Below are 20,218 nucleotides of genomic sequence, written 5' to 3'. Positions count from 1 at the left end.
GGCACTATGCTTACCTACGCCAGAATGCCCCTAGAGCTACCTCCCCCACGGTATGGTTCTTAGGAGCCACAGAAGAACCCAGGCGTTAGAGGTGTCACTGACTCAGACTCCCTAAAGACAACAATAATTTAAATACAAAACAGAACCTGAATGCAAGCATATTGATTATAAATAAAATTAACGGAGATGGGCTGTACAGAATAATGCAAATAATTCATAGTTGCAAAGCCAGACAAGTAAATCAGGACTAACACACTAAACTTCATGTGTTTCATGAAATCAACCTGCCCTATAATAGATGATAAAATACTGTCTATGAATACCGCTAAGAGTCTGACTTAAACCAATCAAGCAAAGAAATACTGAATCAAGGCTGCTGCTATGTACCTGCTCATTATTAGCTGTGTTTATTGGAGTCATGCCTGCAATGCTGGGCCTGATTTTGGGTCCTCCAAATCCGCTTTGTGGAAGTCTGTTGATGCACATCAGTTTTAAAGCCAGTGAATCTTGCTGGATGAGGCTCCTCCTGATATGGGAGAACCTCTGGACAGTGAAGAGCTGGCATAGCTACTCCATCACCTCTTCTCACCAGCGTAGAAGGCACATCAGCAGGAATAATCTTGGAAATACCTGGCCAGACTGTCAAAGGACAGCCTCTGTTTTTGAGAGTGCAATTTTCCCTTTCTGTACTTGTGACCACAATTTTTTTCACCATGGATAACCTCACCATTTAGAGAGGAAAGTACCCAATTTGCATTTGCAACCAGGTATGAATCCATCCAAAATAAGAGGTGCCCACAAAGAACTGTGGGTGCAAATAATGCAAATACAATTTTTGCCGGGGTAATTTGTGCTAAAAAAAAAAATGTGGGTAGAAACCCCTTAAAAATCAGGCACAAAAGTTTAGCCAAATTTAAAAGAAATCATGAGAGGAGAACATGGCCAAAGTGCGTGCACACTGATACCCATTTGTCTGCCAGTCCACCAGGGGAGCTAGCAACAGCAATTGAGGCTCAGTCCTGCAAACTTAACTTGCTGGCCCCAGTACAGCAAAGCGTTAAAGCACATGCGTAACTTAAACTATATGACTAATCTATTGACTTCAATGGGTTTACACATGTTAAGCACATGTTTAAGTGCTTTCTTGGTCAGGGTGCCTAGCCGCTTGCAGGATCCAGCCCTAGAAGAGCAAGTGTATCAAGTACTGCTGCAGACAGGAGATGTTGGTTTGATGCTCTGATTTTGCTCTGCCTAACTGGGGATTGTCTAAATCATGCAACAACATACTATAATGTGCAGCCAAAATAAATAAATAAATGAATATGAAGTGAACCACTCCAGCTGACTCTAAGAGAAGTAGCAGAGTTTCAAAATTAATCTTAATTTTACCTTTAACCCCCCCAAAAGAGAATTAATTGCAGAGTTTAAGGCTTTCCAAACATGTTATGGAACATGATGGGGGTACACTGAAATAAACACAAACATTTAGATAAAGCCACCATTTTAATTGTATTAATTCTGCCAATTAATGATAATGGAAGATCCGTCCAATTAGCTAAATAGCTAATAGTTTTATCAAGCAGAGGCTGGCAATTTAGAGCAAACAAATTCTTTCTAATTTTATCCTCTCGCACACCAAGATATTTAAAGGATAATGGGGGATCCAATAAAGGATATTGCTCAAATAGAACTACATTTAAATCGCCTAATGGCTTTAAGAGTTTACCCCAATTAACAAATAATAAACTTGAACACGCGGTAATTTCCTGCAAAACATCCATAATCTTGTTTTTTTTAAATTATAAATTAACATCTTCTCTACGCGGCTCTACATAGAGATACTCTGAGACATATCAACTGATTTTGCCCCTGAAAAATACTGATGCCTCCTAAAACAAAGAGCGAAAGGCTCCAGTGCAATAGCAAAAAGTATTAGGGCAAAGCGACCCTCCTTGTCCAAGGCCACAATATATAAATCCTATCCAAACTGGGATAATTTGTTTTAATATAACTGTGGATTTCAATAAAGAAGACTGACCCATTTAATGTATTTGAGGCCAAATCCTCCTGCTATCTAAATCTGAAATAAGTTAAGGCTATTGAAGAGAATCAAAAGCCTTTTCAAAATCAATAGCTGGAACAAATTCCTCATGATCATAATTTTGAGGATAAAAAATCCATTAAAGTGATGCCTTTGATTGCTATTAATGAAGCAGTCTGGAATAAATCCAGATTGATCCATATGGATAATCGAAACTATTGTTTTCTCACATTTCACGGGGCCAAACTCTGGACCTGCTTTATATGCCGGAGATGGGCACCGTAGTTGTTTCCCACTGATTATGCCCTGGGCTGACCTGGGGATGGTTGGCATTGGCTGTAAAGGAGGGCACAGGAGAAATGCAGTACTGAGTGGCTCAGGGAGTAAAGAAGCTCAAGTAAATCAGCTTCTTGCCTGCACCACAGATCCCCAAACATTGCTCTTCCTGTTCATGTCCTGTGGAGGTTATTACAGGCTGCAGTAACCTCTGAACAGCTGTTGTGGAGGGTAAAAGAGAGTGACAGAGAGAGAGCGAGCGGGACTGGAAAGCTCTGTAGGTTTAGGACAAAAATCATTTCCTCTCTGGGACAGTGGGGGAACAGCCTCTTCAACCAGCCATTTCAAAGCTGTAAGACAGACTGGGTGGTGCACAAGGGGACCCACATCCATTTAAGGTGCTTTGGTGGCTGACTGTCAATCAGTCAGCATGAGCCTGCCCCCTCTCCCAGACCTTAGGGGAGACAGGGACTCTCAGCTCCCACGCAACATCATCTTTCAGAACCCACATGGAGCAGAGTTCTGGACATTATGAACTGGGAAAGGCTAGGGGCTGTGTCAGAGGAGGACACATGTAGGCTCTTTGTGTCATGGAAACAGGGCAGGCTGCACAGGCCTGGTGGGGCCCCATGCTACAGCTGCAGCAGTATAGCACCCATAGACAGTATCTGAGCATGAATTTTCCATTCAGAGCTGAATAAAGGCGTTGTTCTATATGAAGCTGGGAGGAACTGATTTTTCTTTGAATATCAAAACTGAACCCAAACTTAAAAATCTCAAGCAAAGACCCTTTCTGACATGAAAGCTGGACATCATGTCAGTAAGCTTTGTATGAATATCACGTTAGGTCAGAAAGGCACAAGGCTTCAACCTTGATTAACATCCTAAACTGTCTTGGAGTCATACCCAGTTTAAAAGAATATCCCTGTCTGCTAACCTACTGACTTCCGATTGTGCAACTGAGTGCTCTATTTTTTATTAACTTCTACAACTGCAGATTTATAGAGGTGTTTATAAGTCTGCTCTTCAAGTAAGGGATCATTAGCAACAGAACCATCTGCCTCTCTAACAGCTGAAATCATATTTAAAACTTAATCCCACCTTAACAACCAGCTAACATTTTCCTGTTGCCCCCATCTACATCCCTACCCTCGGTTTAGCCACCATTAACCATTATGTATCTATACAATTAGCATGGTTTCTATTACAGGCCCTTCTGCTGGGCTGCCCTCTGGCTACTTTGCACCTCAGCAGCAGCACAAAGTAGGTCCAGCTCCAGCAGGCTCTTCCCTGCAGAGGGGTAGCCTCAGGTGGCATACAGCTAACAAAACAGCTCCTCTGTCATACCACTCCTTGTGACTGGGGTAGAGATTCCCTTGCCACTGACAGTCCCTGGCTGCTATAACATTCCCCTGGAACTACTGGCAGCCAATGGAGATTACTCTGGCCTGAAGACTCAGCGTCTACACCCTTTGGTGGTAGTTCTCACGGAGGCAGTTGCTGTTATTCATTTTATAATGACGAGTAGTTGTTACAGCTTTTATGGGGTTTGGAGGGTCATCTGGGAAGACCAAAACCTTCTCAAAAGTGTTCAAGTTCAGAGTCTTATCACAGCAGGCCCAGATCACAATTAAACGTACATCTCAAACATTCAAGAAGCAAAAGAAAGTGTAACTTGTGTCAAACTGCCCAGAGGTAGCAATACAGGAGGTACAGGTGAGCATTTTCTGCATCAATAGATCTAGTAGACAGGGTTGGGACTGGGGGAGGGATAGCTCAGTGGTTTGAGCATTGGCCTGCTAAACCCAGGGTTGTGAGTTCAATCCTTGAGGGGGCCATTTAGGGATCTGGGGCAAAAATTGGGGCTTGGTCCTGCTTTGAGCAGGGGGTTGGACTAGATGACCTCTTGAGGTCCCTTCCAACCCTGATATTCTATGATCTATTCTATGTTGGTTCAATCAGTCCTGTCCCAAGTACCTACAATATACCTGATTAGGTGACGGGGTGGATTCAGTCCAATAGTCACCAGCAGGGATTGTTTACAGGCCTGATCCTCTTCTCACTTACATCAGCTTTAATCAGGAGTAACTCAATTTAGATCAGTGGATTTACATTGGTGTGAAATCAGTTTAAGCATCTGATATAAAACCCATTGAAGTATTTTTTATTGACTTCAGTGGGCTTTGGATCAGGCCCTAAATGAGACTGGAATCAGATCAAGATATCCAGAACTGTTTTTTGTGTTTTGGGAGGGAGTGGGGAAGGTGTTTTGGGAAATAACAAATAGAGATTTCCTGTTAAATAGAACAAGGAGGGAAACTGAGATATGGCCCACTCATGTTTGAGATAGACTGAGAGACACAGGGGTTTCCCAGGAGGCTCAAGGTGTTATTTCCAAAGAGCTCTCATTCAATACGAAGCAGCTTGTCCTCCACATAATGCAACATTAGACTACGGACAGTAAATACAATACATTACACATTAATAGATTCCCCATGATCATGGGAGCCTCAGTGGCTGCAGATGTGGAAAGATGGTGTGCACCTACCTTGACAGTAGATTAATTAATTCAAACAAAGATAGCAAATTTCTTAAGTATTTGACCAAATTAACTTCTTTGAGAATCTCCTGACTCTCCAATAAGCCAATATTATTGTGGAGAAACTGGAAGCGGCCTTGCAATTGTCGATGTTTTATTTAGCAAGAGTCATTTTTTGTAACAAATTAGAATTAATTGTCACTAATTTTTAACTTATTTGTCTGTGCTGCTAATTCTTCCAGAATCTGCAGTTTTCTTCTGACATTTCCTTAACATCTCTGCATACATTTCCTGACAGCAGTTCAGCTTGATCAGGAATAACTTTATTACCCCACTAAACCACATTCAAGATCTTCAGAGTTGAATATGCAGAGATAAAATCATCTTCTTTCTTTATCCTCAGAGAGCAACTCATCTACCCCACCCATGTAGAGGAAAAGGCCTAGGTCCAGGACCTGGGGTTTTACATTTACAATGAGCAGGTGTTTTGGGTGATTTTTTTTTGCTGCTGCAGTTTTTGCCTTAATCAATCTTCTGTTGGTTTCTTCACCTTGGAGCCATATCAAAAGAGAGAAAATACTGTAACTAAACAGAACAATTCACAGAGACACAAGGGTACAAGTATGATCTAAACTGGAGTTTAGAAGTTCACCTTTTTGATCTGCACTGTTGATCTCTTATCTGTCTTGCAGATCTCTATTGCATGATCTGAAGATGGATGGATAGAATGCCCATCAACGTTAATAGAAGTACCACATGTTGAACAAGTGATAAATGTGCCAAAGATTTGCAGTTGGGCCAGAGAAGACTTTTGCCCTGTGTCAGAAATTATTATGGGTTCACAGAGCATATATCTAAAGCATCCTACCAGAAGTCACTTGTTCTCCAGATGTTGGCTAACAAATTCTCTTGCACTTGAGCACTTCTGCTCATTATAACCCAGAAACTCTGGGGTAAGCACAACAGAGAAACATTGGATTCATAGTGTGGTGCTATGTTTCCTCAAAGGTTTCAGGATCCCAAAGCTTGCAGAATATTTCAGTCATTAAAATGTAGTAAATCTGGTGAAATTTCAACTTTTTTTTTTTTACTGTACCGAGGAGTTCAGTCTCCGGAAACTTTTTGAGAGATAGAGGATTATAAATTCCAGGGTCCAGGCCAAATTCTAACTAAGGTAATTACACTCAGCCTATTTAAAATTCTCCAGCAGTTTCAATTGGACATGGTGATCTTCACTTCCTGCATAAAACTGTTGTGCAGTATTGCTGTGTATTAGTCAGGATTTGCGGCATTTCCACCCTGGGGTGGCTTCATTTCAATGGTGGATGAAGTGATCTTTGTGTGTTGTTTCTGTATCACATTTATGTTGGTAAAGTACTATCGGGTCCTTTGCAGATGAAAGATGCTATATCCAGGTAATACTGTTATCATAATCCTCTGCTATGATCTACTTCAGTGGGAAGACAAAAAAGCGTGTGTTCTGTTTTGTTAACATAACTTATTTTAATGTAAAATATAATTACAGCGTAATTTTTTGTGTAAATTATTGTGTAATTTTACAACTCCATACCTAGATGAGTATTGGCATTCAATCTACAAACCCACCACACCCACAACCGCACACATCTTATTGTGACTAATTACATAATAGTTTGTATTTGTAATATTCAGAGACAGATTAAAATCAGTTGTGCAAGTATTTTTATTTCATTGCAAAGTAAAAATGAAAGATAGCAAAACAAATATGTAGTGAACACTAATACTCAGATAAGTTACAGACTGTATCTTCCATCAGATTACATATAATAGTGCATACTCTATACATATTTGAACACGTGCTTGGCAGTCTCCTCATTACTGCCACATCAGGCAACACTTACTTTTTAAAAAAGTTTTAATATTACAAATGCAAAACAATCAGGAAGCACTAGTCCTAATTCTGCCTAGTTCTGAGTTACGACCATCTATCATGACCAGAGATAATTTTTTGCAGTCTATCCAAGGAAAGGAAGATCGCTCTTTATTATAATTCTGGGGTGGAATTTGGAAAAAATACCCTCCTAAAATTAGGAATCACCTTGACAAATATCCCAAATATTGTTGTGCTAAAGAAGTAGAGATGAGCCTGAGCTATTTTGAGATGGATCCACATTTTCCAGAGGTTTGAACATCGTGTCCTGATCCAGGTTTTTTATTCTACTCATTACAGAGACTGGCCAGACATAAAGTTTGAATCTGTTTGGATTTGACTGCTGTCAAAATCTGGAGGCTTTAAGACCTGAGGCTTTAGCTGCCTCATACCTTAAAAGGTATATATTTTAGAAGTGTATATGTAGCATAGCTTTTTACAACTAAGAGTTTCTACTCAAGCCACAGTTCATGGAAGACAATACAGAGTTTTGGATCTGTACTGGGTGCTTTTATAATACGTTACACAATAAGTGCATCATACATGATAAGTCTGGGGCAGCTTCCTTACATTGGTGCTATCAGGTTCCACGTAGGTTCCCAGAGTCTCAGTTGTCCTAGGACCTTGTGACAGGAAGGATGGGAAAGCCTGTGTTCTCAGGCGAAAGCCTGTTCTCCTTGGTGTTTGCCTCTTCCTGGGGACTCCTTTGAAGTGGGAAGAATTACAAGATCCAGGTCTTTTATCAAAGAGCTAGTTTTTAAATTTTGTCCCTTTAGTCCTATTTCTGCCCTCACCTAAATATTGCCATTGTAATCAGCAATCTTCCTTCTGCCCGGGAGTTGGCAATAGATGGAATTTCTCTGTCGTGGACAAGCTGGGGACACTCAGAATAAGTAGGAAGTTCAAATAGGCAGGAGAATGGGGTAGCTTGTCTCTATAGTGCATGCAGGGTAACTAGGAAAAGCTCAGCAAAGTACCAAAGGTTATATTCCAAAATAACAGCAATGAGGTCACCATAGTGCTGGTCTTAACCAGTTTCAGAAGAAGTAGAAGAATCACTTACGGGGATGCCAATTTCATAACTCTCCATCCTACCCTGCAACAATGTGGATCTGCCCCTGCTGCTTTTTCTACTCAAGGCATCTCATTCACCTTAATGTGGCTCCTGCTGTCTCACATACTCTCTCTTCCTAGCCGTCACCCCTAGCCCAATGCTTTGGCTGCGAAGGGCAAGGGGTACCATGTGCAGCCAAATGGCTCACACATGCTTGGGACCAGCCTGGTGTCACCACTTGATAAGTACTCCAGCAACTTCGACTTTGCACCAAGGACTGATGTTCTCTTTAGATACTAGCTGCTTGCAAAATGTCATTTTTCAAAACTTCAAGATGTTTTTGATAGATGTGGTTGTCAAAAAGTGGACACAAGGATGCTCACACCAATGCTGAGGAAATATGGAGTGTCTGAGGATTTAATATTTACGGTAAATGCACTATATACATCACCTACAACAGTGATCTGAACATGTATTGGAATGACAAGCCCTCTGAAGTGCAAGTCAGACTGCGCTGGGGTCAGCTCTCATTCCACTGCTGTTTATCATATTGATGGCCTATGTCAGCAGGAAGAACCCAATGCGAAAAGGTGAGAAGCTGCTATACTCAGATGATATAGCAATAATGGCATCCTCAAAAGAAGATCTAGAGGAAAGAGTAAATCAGTGGTATGACCAACTAAGTAGGCATGGGATGAAAATGAACATGACTGAGACAGAGGTCATATGAGTCAGTAGAGGTGCCGCAGGGAAACTGGATATAGAGATTAATGGGGCATGACTAAACCAGAGTGACCAGTTCAAGTACCTTGGCGGCTGGGTTATGGAAGACAGCAAGCTTGAATGTGAGCTGCAGTGCAGACTGGAAAGTGCTGGATGAGTGTTGGAATAACATCCTAGATGTTGCTTATGATAAGCGTACGCCACTGACACTGAGATTCCAAGTGTACTCCACAATGCTGTATGGTGCAGAAGCATGGTAAGATACAGCAGGTTCAATGCTGACAGGTGTTTGAGATGAGCTGTCTTTGCATAATAAAAAGAGTTACATGAAGGGACAGATTTAGCAATGAAAGCATTAGGATGGAAGTCACTGTCCGTGATGTGGCTGACAAAATCCAGGAAGTGCAACTTTGCTGGTTTGGACACGTGCACAGGATGAATGAAGAGGATTCGGAAATGACAGCATGGCAGGACAGGGTGGTTGGAAAGAGACCCTGAGGAAAGCTGAGGCAGCGATGGATGGATTACATCAAAAAAGATGGTAAGCAAGTGGACTTTAGTGCTGCCTCGGACAGAAGAAGATGGCAGATGCTTGCATGATGACTCGACCCCAGGTGATGAGATAAGGAGAAGAAAAAGAAGAAGCGATTGTCAAAATCTCCCTAAAAAAATAAATAATAATACTATCCCCCAAGGCTTTGTGATTTTATGCCATTTGCCCAATCAGAAACGGCTGAGCTCATTTAAATATATTTTTATTTAAATTATTTTTAAAAATGCACCTGGCCTGACAACACAAGGGCTACGTTGCTTCCTGATGTGATTTCAAATGGCTGAGAAATTAAAACACTGAAGAAAGGGGTTTATAATGGAAACGCTGACAGACTATTAACTATAGCAGCGCTGCTCTAATAAATGGAATGGCCTGTCATAATCTCTAGTTCATAAATATGCAAATACAAGGCAGAAGATTTGCTCCAAAGGATGTTTCTATAATTTTAACAGATCTTTACTGATACTAAACGAGCTTCTGTTTTTGTGCATTAAATATAAAGTACAGGGAATCCTGCCTGTCTAGTTATAAGGCCTACTGCAGTTTCCATTGAATTCAGTGGCAACACTGCCATTGTCTTCAACTGAAGCAGGATGTGTCCTAAAACTTATAGTTTAAACTGCTAAGCATAAAACTAAACTCTTGCCTGTGTTTAATTCTGTTCACATTTGAGTTAATTATGATTGCATTAATTCTCATTTAAATTAAGCACCTATTTTCCTCATGTGTCAAAGAGTCTGACCTGCCAAAAAAACACTCACTCATTTGATGAAAACCAGGCCATCAACACAATGATATAAAATTGAATTTTATCCAGTTTCCTGCTTTGGACCAAATGGAGGTAAATCCAGTGACTTAATATTTAATAATCTAAATGTAATTTGTTTTGTGTCTTTCATCACACAGTAAAGAATTGGATGAGAGCAGTTTTGCAGATTGGCCCCCTAATTATTTTAAGCTATTCATCCTGGTATCTGTCCCATTGATGCTCAGCCAAACTGCCAGCAGGGGAGAGATCTGTCCAATCCAGGAGCTAAATGAGTCACTGAGAGTCAATCTGTTTTTTCCCTTGCTGCTGGGTTTTCCTTGGGTCCTGGCCTTGCTCTGCTCCAGTCATACACACAGCTTCAGGCTGAAACCTTCTTTGGCTTTGACTGCCTCTTGTTTCCCCATCTCTGCTCTGCTCATCACAGCTGTTGGTGGGTTCTGACCGGCTGGCCACAGAAGACCAGCGCCTTGATCACACTGTTCTACAGTTCTCGCTCTGATGGAAAATGAAGACATCTTGGCCTCGTTGTATTTGCTGCTGCAGTAATACAATACGTATCTAGAGGGAAAGCAGAACACATGTACAAAATCTGTCATTTGGGTTAGATACTAATTTATCTGACTTAAGTTCTGGGAACAATATTTGTACTTTTTCCAGAGAACTCAGTTAAGTTCCATAGAAACTGAATACTAATATGACTTTTTACAGCATGGAAAACAAATTAGAAATAGAGAAAAAATACACTAGTGAGAAATATTAGCTGCTCAGTATTAAAATATCTGATAATACTGTGAATATAATTTCTAAACTGGAATATTTAGATCCTAACTGTATTCACTAAAAAAGAAAATTCCTTGATTCCTCCGTTTTAGGGTCAGGATTCAATTATACAAACATACACAGCTGACTTAAAGACTGCATGTAAGATTAAGATAACTGGTATTTCACGGTAAATGATTAAATTAGCTGACACAGTTTTATCCTGAACTTTGCCATTAAGACTGACGTTTTTATGCAATGTACATTGTAGTCTGCTAGTAATCTAAACTGCTGTATGTCTTTCTTCTTTCAAGGGCTTTAAATAGCAAAGAACTGGTCTTCTTTACCCGTATTGCAAATGTACAGGAAATATGCCTATGCTGTAACAAGATGAACTGTCTCTGACTGGAATGTACTTGGCTAACTATAGAACTTGGTGGTTCTTATCCACCATATAAACAGCCCAAAGAAACAGCAAAGATGTTCAGAACACACACACTGAATACCAGTGTTCAGGCTTTCTTTTCCTTGCTGGCAGGTAGCTATAGGAATGACTCTGTTAGAAAATGTAACAACAGTGTAGGATCATGGGAACTGCCATTCTGGATCAGAACATATCCTAGTCCCACATCCTGTCTGTGTTAATAGCCAGTATCACATTACCATAACAATTGTTGGTGCTGTAGAATGACCTACCTGTAGGAGACATTTCCTTCCCAATCCCCAGGTAGTCAGGCCTAGATCCTTCCACTGCAAGTTAGACACCTCAATACCTTGGAGGAGCCTGGCCTGAGTGGTTGGCTTATGCTCTGCATCTGAGGCTTTATGAAATTTTCATGCAAGTATCATAGTTTGTTCTCTCCTATGTGCTGACATGGTGATAAAAATCTCTGCTCGCTGCTCCTCCAATAAGAAGGGGGTAATAAAGGTCTCTGTAGGACAGTATACTCAACTGCTTTGGGTCAGTTTCGTTGCTGGAATATGTTGTGGAAACTCCATTGAAGTCAATGGAACTGCCCATTTATTCCAGCAGAGAATTTGGCGCCTTATGTTTAGTGCAGGATTCTCAGAGGTTTATGTATGACAGGAATTCCATGGCCATGTTGCTGGAGTCCTTGTCAGTCATAAATAATTGAGTAAGATTAAGGACGCACTTTTACACCTTGGATTTTATATTAGTTCTAATACAGAACATAAAACACTGGTTTTACAAAGCATCTTCCAGCAGAGGGAAAAAAATATAGCTTTATACAGTAACACCAATTTTATGAAAGGATGACTTTCAATCAAAAGAAATTTACATGAAAAACGGTTTTGTTGTTTGAAAACTTATACAAATGCAGGACAACAGGACTCAATCTGATTCTCAGAAATCAAACCATATGACCATCTGACAAAGTTGTGTTACTCAAAATTTCTCATCTCTCACATGTAGAAATGTCTCAGCTTTTAAATACTGTGTAGATGATATAGCAACTTTCACTTTTCTTTCTACATTTCAAACCTTGAAAAACTTTCGTAACAGTTAATAGGAATCATCTAGCATTTCCTATTCCAACAGGTCACACTGATCATTCTTTAACTATTGAAAATGAAGATAACTATCATAAATTTTGATATAACTCAAAGTGTTAGAAAGGATATACAAACAATTCACTCACTTGCGTAACTTTTAGATTACATATGAGGGTACATCCACACTTTTCTTTATTGTCAAATGCAATGCATCACTCAATTATCCATCCATTATTAGAATATTTTCTTTCACTCCTTGGCACTAGTAGTTTGATACCCAGCACAAAAGCGTTTCAACCACTTTATAGTATATAAGCCTGATTTGGTCCCAGATTAATTCCATTGATTTTGGAGATCAAAATCTTACCTAAGACACTACAAAGTTTTATATCTAAGAGCTTTTGCCTGAATAGTTCTGCTTACATGTATATGTCCTTATCTTGGTGCGAATTTATGTGAAGAGAATGATAAATATGTAGGCCTTAACTGATGTGGGAGTGGTGTTTCTGGACTCATCACAAAAATTGGCATTCTTTATTATTTATACAGTAATGTAGGTAGTTTAGGTGTACACAGCTCTTAAAAATATAAGAAGACAGCTACTCTTCCCAAAATGCTCACCATCTAAATCAGACATTACACAGAGAGTAACAACACTAGATAATAGTGCAAGCAGTTTGGAAGGGAAGGAGCAAGATGGTTACAACAGATAAAGATTATGGATGAATTTTACTCCCCGTCACACTGCTGCACATCGAGAATAATGCCATGGAAGTCAATGGAGCTACTTTAGGTTTATACCAGTCTAATAGAGATCAGAATTTGACTCAGTCTGATTTGCTTCTATATATCTTGTTAATTCCATACTTTTAAATTCACTTTTTAAACGTTTTTAAATTTCACAGGTTGGGCATGGATTTAATGACGGCTTGATTCTGCACCACTGGGAGTTTGGCTAGGGACTGCAGTGAGAAGTGGATCAGCCTCTTAATGCCAGTTGTCCCATTTCGGTAGGGACAATCCCTTTTTAAGGAAAAAAAAAAAGAACTTTTTCTCATTCCATTGATCCAAAAAGATCTCCCATTACAAAAAGCTCAGCAGAGTTAACAGCTGCTTCTCTATTTTCCTCCCAACTATTCCTATTTATAAAATGTAAATGTGGACGAGGTACATATTGCAAATCTGAACACAGGGAAACCCTCTGATCCCCATATAACTGACAAGTGTAAGTTCCACAGAGGAGTTTGTATGATCACTTATTCTATAATGGGTGAAACCTGTTGGTGGGATAATTGACAGCATTTACTCTTTCAGTTCCTTCTCCAGGGAGTTGTAGAGAGTGAGATTTAAATGTTTCAATAGCGGTAGCAGAGGGTGAGATCCTGTACGAAGAATAAAAGAGGAAGCCCTAGAAACAGATAGGAAGACGGTGGAAACAAAGAAAACTGGTAACAAATGGGGAGTCATGAGGAACAGAGACTCTGAACATTATCAGAGAAACAGAGTTGAGAGAGTGCAAGAGCAAGATTAATACTGCATACATCTACAGTGTCATCCATCCAAGGATCTCCAAGTACTTTAAGTATGGAATTAAGCCCATTTTACAGTGAGACAATGAGTCAGCAGCAGACCAGGGAAGAGAACCAAGCACTTCTGATGTATAGTCCTGTATTCTAACCAGTGGATGCACTAATTCAGAACTGGTATTGGAGTTGTACCCATTTACACCCAGGTCTGGATGTAACCCATTTCCTCCAGCCCTTTTGGCTGAGGTCCATTTGGCCTCATAGATTACATGAAGTTTTGTAAAGCAATTACTGAATTTTTAAAATCCCCTTAATTGCATTCTAAATACATTCCCATAAAAATCAAAGTACTTTTCCTTTTTGTGAGAACTTTGTTTATTCCATAAAACATTAAAACATTTTGAAAAGCTCCAGAAAATTTTAAGAGAGAAAACCTTTTGATCTAAAAATCCAGGATTGAAGAATCAGCGGGGAATTCAAGAAGAATTATGTCCTCCCAAAGTAGTAAACATATGGAATAATTTGAATTTAAGAGAGTTAGACATTTTTATAGAATGAAAGGAGGAACTGAAAGATACAATGACTAAGCAGGGCACTGGGTCTGACTTTCTGTTCCAAGTAGCTCATTCCTTATAGATTTTTATGGCTCTCCTAGCCCCAATATTAAACACTTGACCTTTTTGTCAAATACTGTTTGAGATTATTAGGCTGGATGATTAGTTACTAAATATATGGTCCACAATAAATAGGAAATTGTGCAGTACAGTGCTTCAACCTCAGTTCTTTCAGGTATTGTTCCCTTGGTATTTAAAGTTAGAACATCAAATCCCTTTATATTAGCATTACTTAACCAGTTTGATGCCCAGAAGCTGCACAAGGTTTTCATATGGGGCATATAGATTTCTCATGGGGCACTATCCTGAATGCCCCAAATCAATGGTTTTAAGCATACATCACCCTGAGAGGAAAAGCTGCATAAGCAAGAAAAAGCCACCCTATTAGCAATCACTATGGTGCATGTTTGGGAGAGGACCCCATGGAGTCCACAAGGCATATTTATAATGTACAAATCTAGCACTAACATAGCAAGACATTTTCAGATTTTGGGAACTAGTTCCCAACTACTAAGAAATGTCATAATTAGGCTTTTTTAAACAGATATTGGACCTGATTTTGATCTTTATGCTGGAATGTTACACTGGTGTAACTCCATTAATTTCAATGGAATTACTTCTGATTTACGCTGGTGTAAGAGTTGAATCAGGCCCATTAGTTTTAATATAGTATGTAAAACCGGTTGCTCTAAGTCTTAATACAGATTATCCCTTATTTATTACAGGATAGTTATTGTCAGTCCAAATACCACTTCAAGGCTTTCTGTTGGTGCCATTCTTCATGTGAGTAGCTCCACTGGAGTGAATGAGCTGCAGGATTGGTCCCAAAATTTGCAGTGCTAGAATTTATATTTTCCTTGTTAATTATCCACCAGGGTGATGGATGCAGCCTTTGTGGAAGCCAAATAACATTACTCTTCCTCCTGCAGGAAGTTTAATTTATTAGCAATTAAAACTGATGTAGAAGAAATAGGAGAAACCACTTAAAAGTCCAGCCCTCAAAAATCATGCAGTGACTGAATGGTTTGTGAACAGTCAATCTCAGCTAAAAGCACCACAATGTTTACGTAACTGCTGCACAGTCTTGTTTTTAATAAAAGTTACCAATGCTGGGATTATTCCAGTGTAATTAAATCATGGTTGTTTAGTGAACAATTACTTCCAAAGTAAACTGTTGAAACCTGCTGTGCTCCAGTTGTTGCCAAATCCAGTTCCTCCTCACTCCCTTCTTCCCAGTTGCTATTAGTTGTGGCTTGCTCTAAATACTGGTACGTAGTCCTAGTTGTACTGTTACTAAGTGTGAGGAGATAAGGTTTAAGACAGTTCTTAGCCCTGAATTCAGTGAGTGGTTCGAAGTGGCTCGGCATAATCTTCCATAACTAGGATCTGACTGTGGACTTTGTGGATCAGATTATCGGATGGCATAACTCCACTGAAGATTGCTGGGACTGATGATGGAAAACTCACTTCCCATAAGAATGTCGCCAGGTTGGTCTGTTTCTCCTTTTATAAAATATAGGCAATACATATGAAAAGGGGGAGATACATTCAAGGGAGTTTTACACAGATGGCTGAATTTGTCACCATTCCCCCCTCAATGTTCCATTTCAATAATTTTGTTATCCTTGTGATTCAAAGCAGGATTTCTGGAGTAGCATGTGATTTACACAAAGTTGAACAGAAGTAAATATAACTGGCACAGCCAGTGAAGTTATAAATATTTACTGCTAAAGGGTCATAATAAAAGTAATATCTCACACTTATATATACTTTTCAAAACACTGTATGAACATGGACCATGCCTGACAGGTAGGTATGTATCACCTATATTTTATAAAGCGAGAAACAGACCAACATGGCCACATTTGACTTGGAGTTACATCAGGAATGAATTTGACTTGGAGAGGTTAAAGTCAAGGGAGCTACTCTGGATTTACAATTTACGCTGGTGTAATTGATATCAGAATCTAGCCCCCATCTTCAAGATGCTAATTCCACATGGCTGTCTCACACTGTGGGCTTTTCAACTACAAGGAATAACTTATCAAACGTAATATATGTATGTAACCTTCTTTAGCCAACTGGACTCATGGATACATTTGCCTCCTAAATGTGCATAAATGGATAACAGCTTAGGTTTGTTCCTGAGGACCCCTCACGAAAGATATCTTACTTAGGTATGGAACAAAAGATACTAAAATCTGATATAAAATCATTGTAGCCTTCTGCCAAAAGCTATGCTTTAGCAATGGCCCTGTTTTGCTATGGTTCACTATGTTTTCCATTACAGCTAGCACAAAGGATAATGCAGGCTACATTTTCTTATGATTCAGGCAGCTAGTCTAGAAACCCAGTGGCTCAGCTTTCTCAACTAGGCTCTTCAAGTCTGCATTTTAACCAGACATATCCCAGGCACCATCTGCCCATCTGTGCAAATGTCAGCACAGTCACTCCACTGCAGTCAGGATGTCTTGAGAAAACAGTTAGTCACATTGAAAAATCTAAGCTCCTTGATCACACAGTTCTAATGATGATTATAACATTTCTATAACTCTAGGAAAACTAGAACATATGCAGATAATGACACAAATGACACTTATGAAGCGCCAGTGTGCTATAAATATAGGTGTTCAGTTATTGGCAACAGAACTATTTGTTATATTTTGAAAGCAGATAAATAACAAATAAGAATTTCAGTTTTTGCAAAATTCCAAAAACAAAAACTTTATATGCATTAACCAATTGATGTTTCTAACCCATTTGCATCCAGTTCAACTACTGTCAGTACATTTCCAGCTGCATATTTACATTGCAATCCTCTACTCAACAAATATAAGAGGGACTTCACTAGCATCACTTCATGTATGTTATTTAGAGCTGGCAGAATTCAAGTCTTTCCAGTGATGGTGCATTAGTTTTACATGCACCATGGTGATCCTGGAGTAAATTCTATACGAAGATTCATCTTAGAGAATGCAGAAGCTGTTCCAACAAAGTATTAGACCTCACAAATGCAGATAAAAAAACAACCAAGCAACCAAAAACAGCCCCTGCAACAAACAAACAGACAATTCTTTGGGCCTGTTTCTGATTTCACTGAGATTGGTTTTACACCAGTGCAATTCACTTGACTTCATGATGGTTATTTCCAGATTATATTGGTGTGAGATCAGAATCAGAGCTTTTGGGTTAATCTATAATAGGCATATGTTTCCTCTACAGATTTCTCTTTATTTCCCTAGGTTTCATTTAATCACATGAAAAAATCAAAGTACATATAACTTATTGTTTTAGCATTTGATGCAAGACAACATAAGGTGCAAAGAATATTGCCAAGGTTCTGTGATGGCCTCTCAAAGAGCTTGGTAATAATGTCAAGGCCAGAGGGGCTAAACTTACGGACTTCATTCCTAGCATCCGGCAAACATGGGGTATTCTGACCCTTTCTCAAGAAATTACCTCTTGACACTAATGTTCTCGCCAACTGATTGGCTGATCCCTAACTTCCCTTTTCTGTGAGAGATCATTGAGATAGTAGTGGGAGGCCAACTTCAAGAGCATGTAACATCCTCCACTTTTATGAACACGAATAAGGTTTCAGATCTGAATGCTGCAATGATGGGCACTGATAATCTCTGCATGGAAATGGAGAAAAATCAGATGTCCGTGCTAATACTGTTGTATCTTGCACTGGCCTTCAATGCTGTTCTCCATGTGGTGCTCTTGACATGGCAAAGGGAGGAAGGAATGGTAGTTCTGCTAATTTCCATCAAGAAGTTCCCAGAAGCTGGTAATAGGTAACTAGTTTTCCTTCCCAAGGACTTTCAGGTCTTGACTACACTGCTCACAGTTCAGACTACAGGAGTATGAGTAGTCTATGCTGTAACTTCCCCGTGTGGTTGCTGTGGGTGCAAACAAAAAGATTCCTACTTTGCTTTACTGTAATCCTCTTCAAACAGGACTACATGAATGTGAACCAGGAACCTTTCAGTTCTTGCCCACAGCACCCACATGGGAAGGTTACAGCGTAGCACTTTGGTGCACACTGGTACTCATACCCCTGTAATTTGAAGTCTGGGGCAGTGTAGACGTGCCCTCAGTTTTGCAGTACCACAGTGCTGGCACCCCTCTTGTTCAAAACATATCTGTGATATGGGAATTGGTATATGCTACAGTGTCATCAATATCCTGATGACACCAAGCTCTACTGAAACCAGACACTACAGCTTCCTTGTGTCTGGCAGAGATAAGGCATAGATGCAAGCCAGTTGGCCCAGGCTCTTTCTAGATAACGTGAAGCTGATGGTGACTGGCAAGGGAAAGCATTTGGAGAGACTTACAAAATCTGTGACTACTTTTGAAGCTGAGGCTGACTACCATTGTCAAGCGGGCCACAGCCTAAGGTTCTAGTTACACTCATCTCTTTTCATGGAGTCCTGCCCAGCAAAGTGTCCCCAAATGCCTTTTTTCACCATCTGCAGCTGGCCAAGGAATTAAGCCTTTTGCCTTCACCACATTCATCTATATCTGTATTGTCTCTCAATGTGCTTTACCTGAGAGCACTGATGACGGCCTCTTAGAAGCTTCAGCTAGTGCAACATATGGCTGCCTGTTTTGTGAGCAGGGTACATTCAACAAGAGCAAATTACATCTGTGCTCCACACTTTGCACTAGCTCCCAGAAATATGTCTTAGTATGTCTACGCCCAAGCCTGGCCCCATTCAGGTAAAGTGCGTAAGATCACCCTCCTTGTCCTGGTCTTGATAAATGATAGGAAGAATCAAGTCAGTGTGGTCTATAGGTCAGTTCTTAAAAGTATCCACTGAAGACACTGGCAACATTTATGTGGATTGTACAGTCTTAAATTACCGCAAAGGGAGTGATACTTCCCTCCAAAAATGAAATTTATGATTCTGCAATTTATTAAATCCTTCTTCTCACATATGCAAATAAATAAAATCTCCATTACGCCCTCTTGAGAAGCACCAATGGTAGCCAACTGAAGCAAGAGAAACGCTCAGGTTTCATGCAGGAACAAACAGTATTCATACTAAGAGTGTTAAGAAAGAGGAAGAAAATACTTTAGAAAAAAATCTGATCGTGCTTGTGTTCCAGAGAGAGAACTAATGAGTTCCCTAGTCATTTCTGGGGCATTTTTCATGACTACAGTCAGTGCTTAATTTGTGCCAGAGCTTGCCAGGACTGAGCCCCGGCACCTCTCGGTTTGGCAATTTGTAGCCCCAGCACCTCTGAGGTTGTCATGTGAGTTCGGAGAGTAAAAAAATTGCTTGAGCCCCAGCATCTCTTTCATTCCAAATTAAGCACTGACTATATAGTGCCATTCATGAAAGAACGATCCAATTTTGCATGAACAGCAAGGATCTTACGGCTTTCTGATTTATTGAGAATGTTGAGAACCCCTTGTGTTTTGTGCCTTGGGATCACAAACCTGTGCAAGGAACATCTTATCACTAATGCATTTAGTGTAAACACCACCCTGAAAGAACCACAGACTATTATTTGTACATTTGTATTATTTTTGAATGTTTTAGGAAAATATGTGAATATGCTGCAGCTCCTGCAGCTCCAATTGAAAAGACATGACAATACATTCACACTTGAGGGGAAAGGCAGTGTGGCTTGGTGTAAGGGACAGCTATGTAGTGTTGCAGTTATTGGCCTATGGTTCTTTTATGATGAACTGAAGACCTGAACTTGCTGGAAGTTGAATGCCCTAAAGTTCTATTGCACCTCTCAGCAAAGGACCTTAATGGGTTTGTTGGGACCCAAGTTTTCATATGTGACGTGGCCTTTTAAGACGAAAGGAATTTCTTCTATTATTTGCTTGACATGTTCCTATGTCAACACTCATCCCCAAATCTCTGTGGTCTAATCAGGGATATTGTAAAACTCTCAACTGGAACATGTCTGTAAATCAAA

The 20,218-nt window shown here is 39.9% G+C and overlaps 1 protein-coding gene across 3 annotated transcripts in view; it reads right to left on the bottom strand.

Annotated features, from left to right (window-relative positions):
* Positions 1 to 20,218, bottom strand: part of LOC140916102 (uncharacterized) — a 219,126-nt gene that overhangs the window by 16,832 nt on the left and 182,076 nt on the right. For 2 of the 3 annotated variants that reach the window (XM_073357152.1, XM_073357153.1), the window contains one exon: positions 6,541 to 10,422. The exons of the other annotated variant lie outside the window; for it this stretch is intronic. In XM_073357152.1, coding sequence (XP_073213253.1) covers positions 10,209 to 10,422 — 214 coding nt within the window. In that variant the 3' untranslated portion in view covers positions 6,541 to 10,208. Of the gene's footprint in view, positions 1 to 6,540; positions 10,423 to 20,218 lie in introns of those variants that run through there. 3 annotated transcript variants of the gene reach the window in all.

The sequence above is a fragment of the Lepidochelys kempii genome, chromosome 8, assembly GCF_965140265.1.
Source record: "Lepidochelys kempii isolate rLepKem1 chromosome 8, rLepKem1.hap2, whole genome shotgun sequence".
Lineage (NCBI taxonomy): Eukaryota > Metazoa > Chordata > Testudines > Cheloniidae > Lepidochelys > Lepidochelys kempii.
The sequence above is the reverse complement of the archived record's forward strand: the minus strand, read 5'-3'. Positions and strand labels throughout refer to the sequence as shown.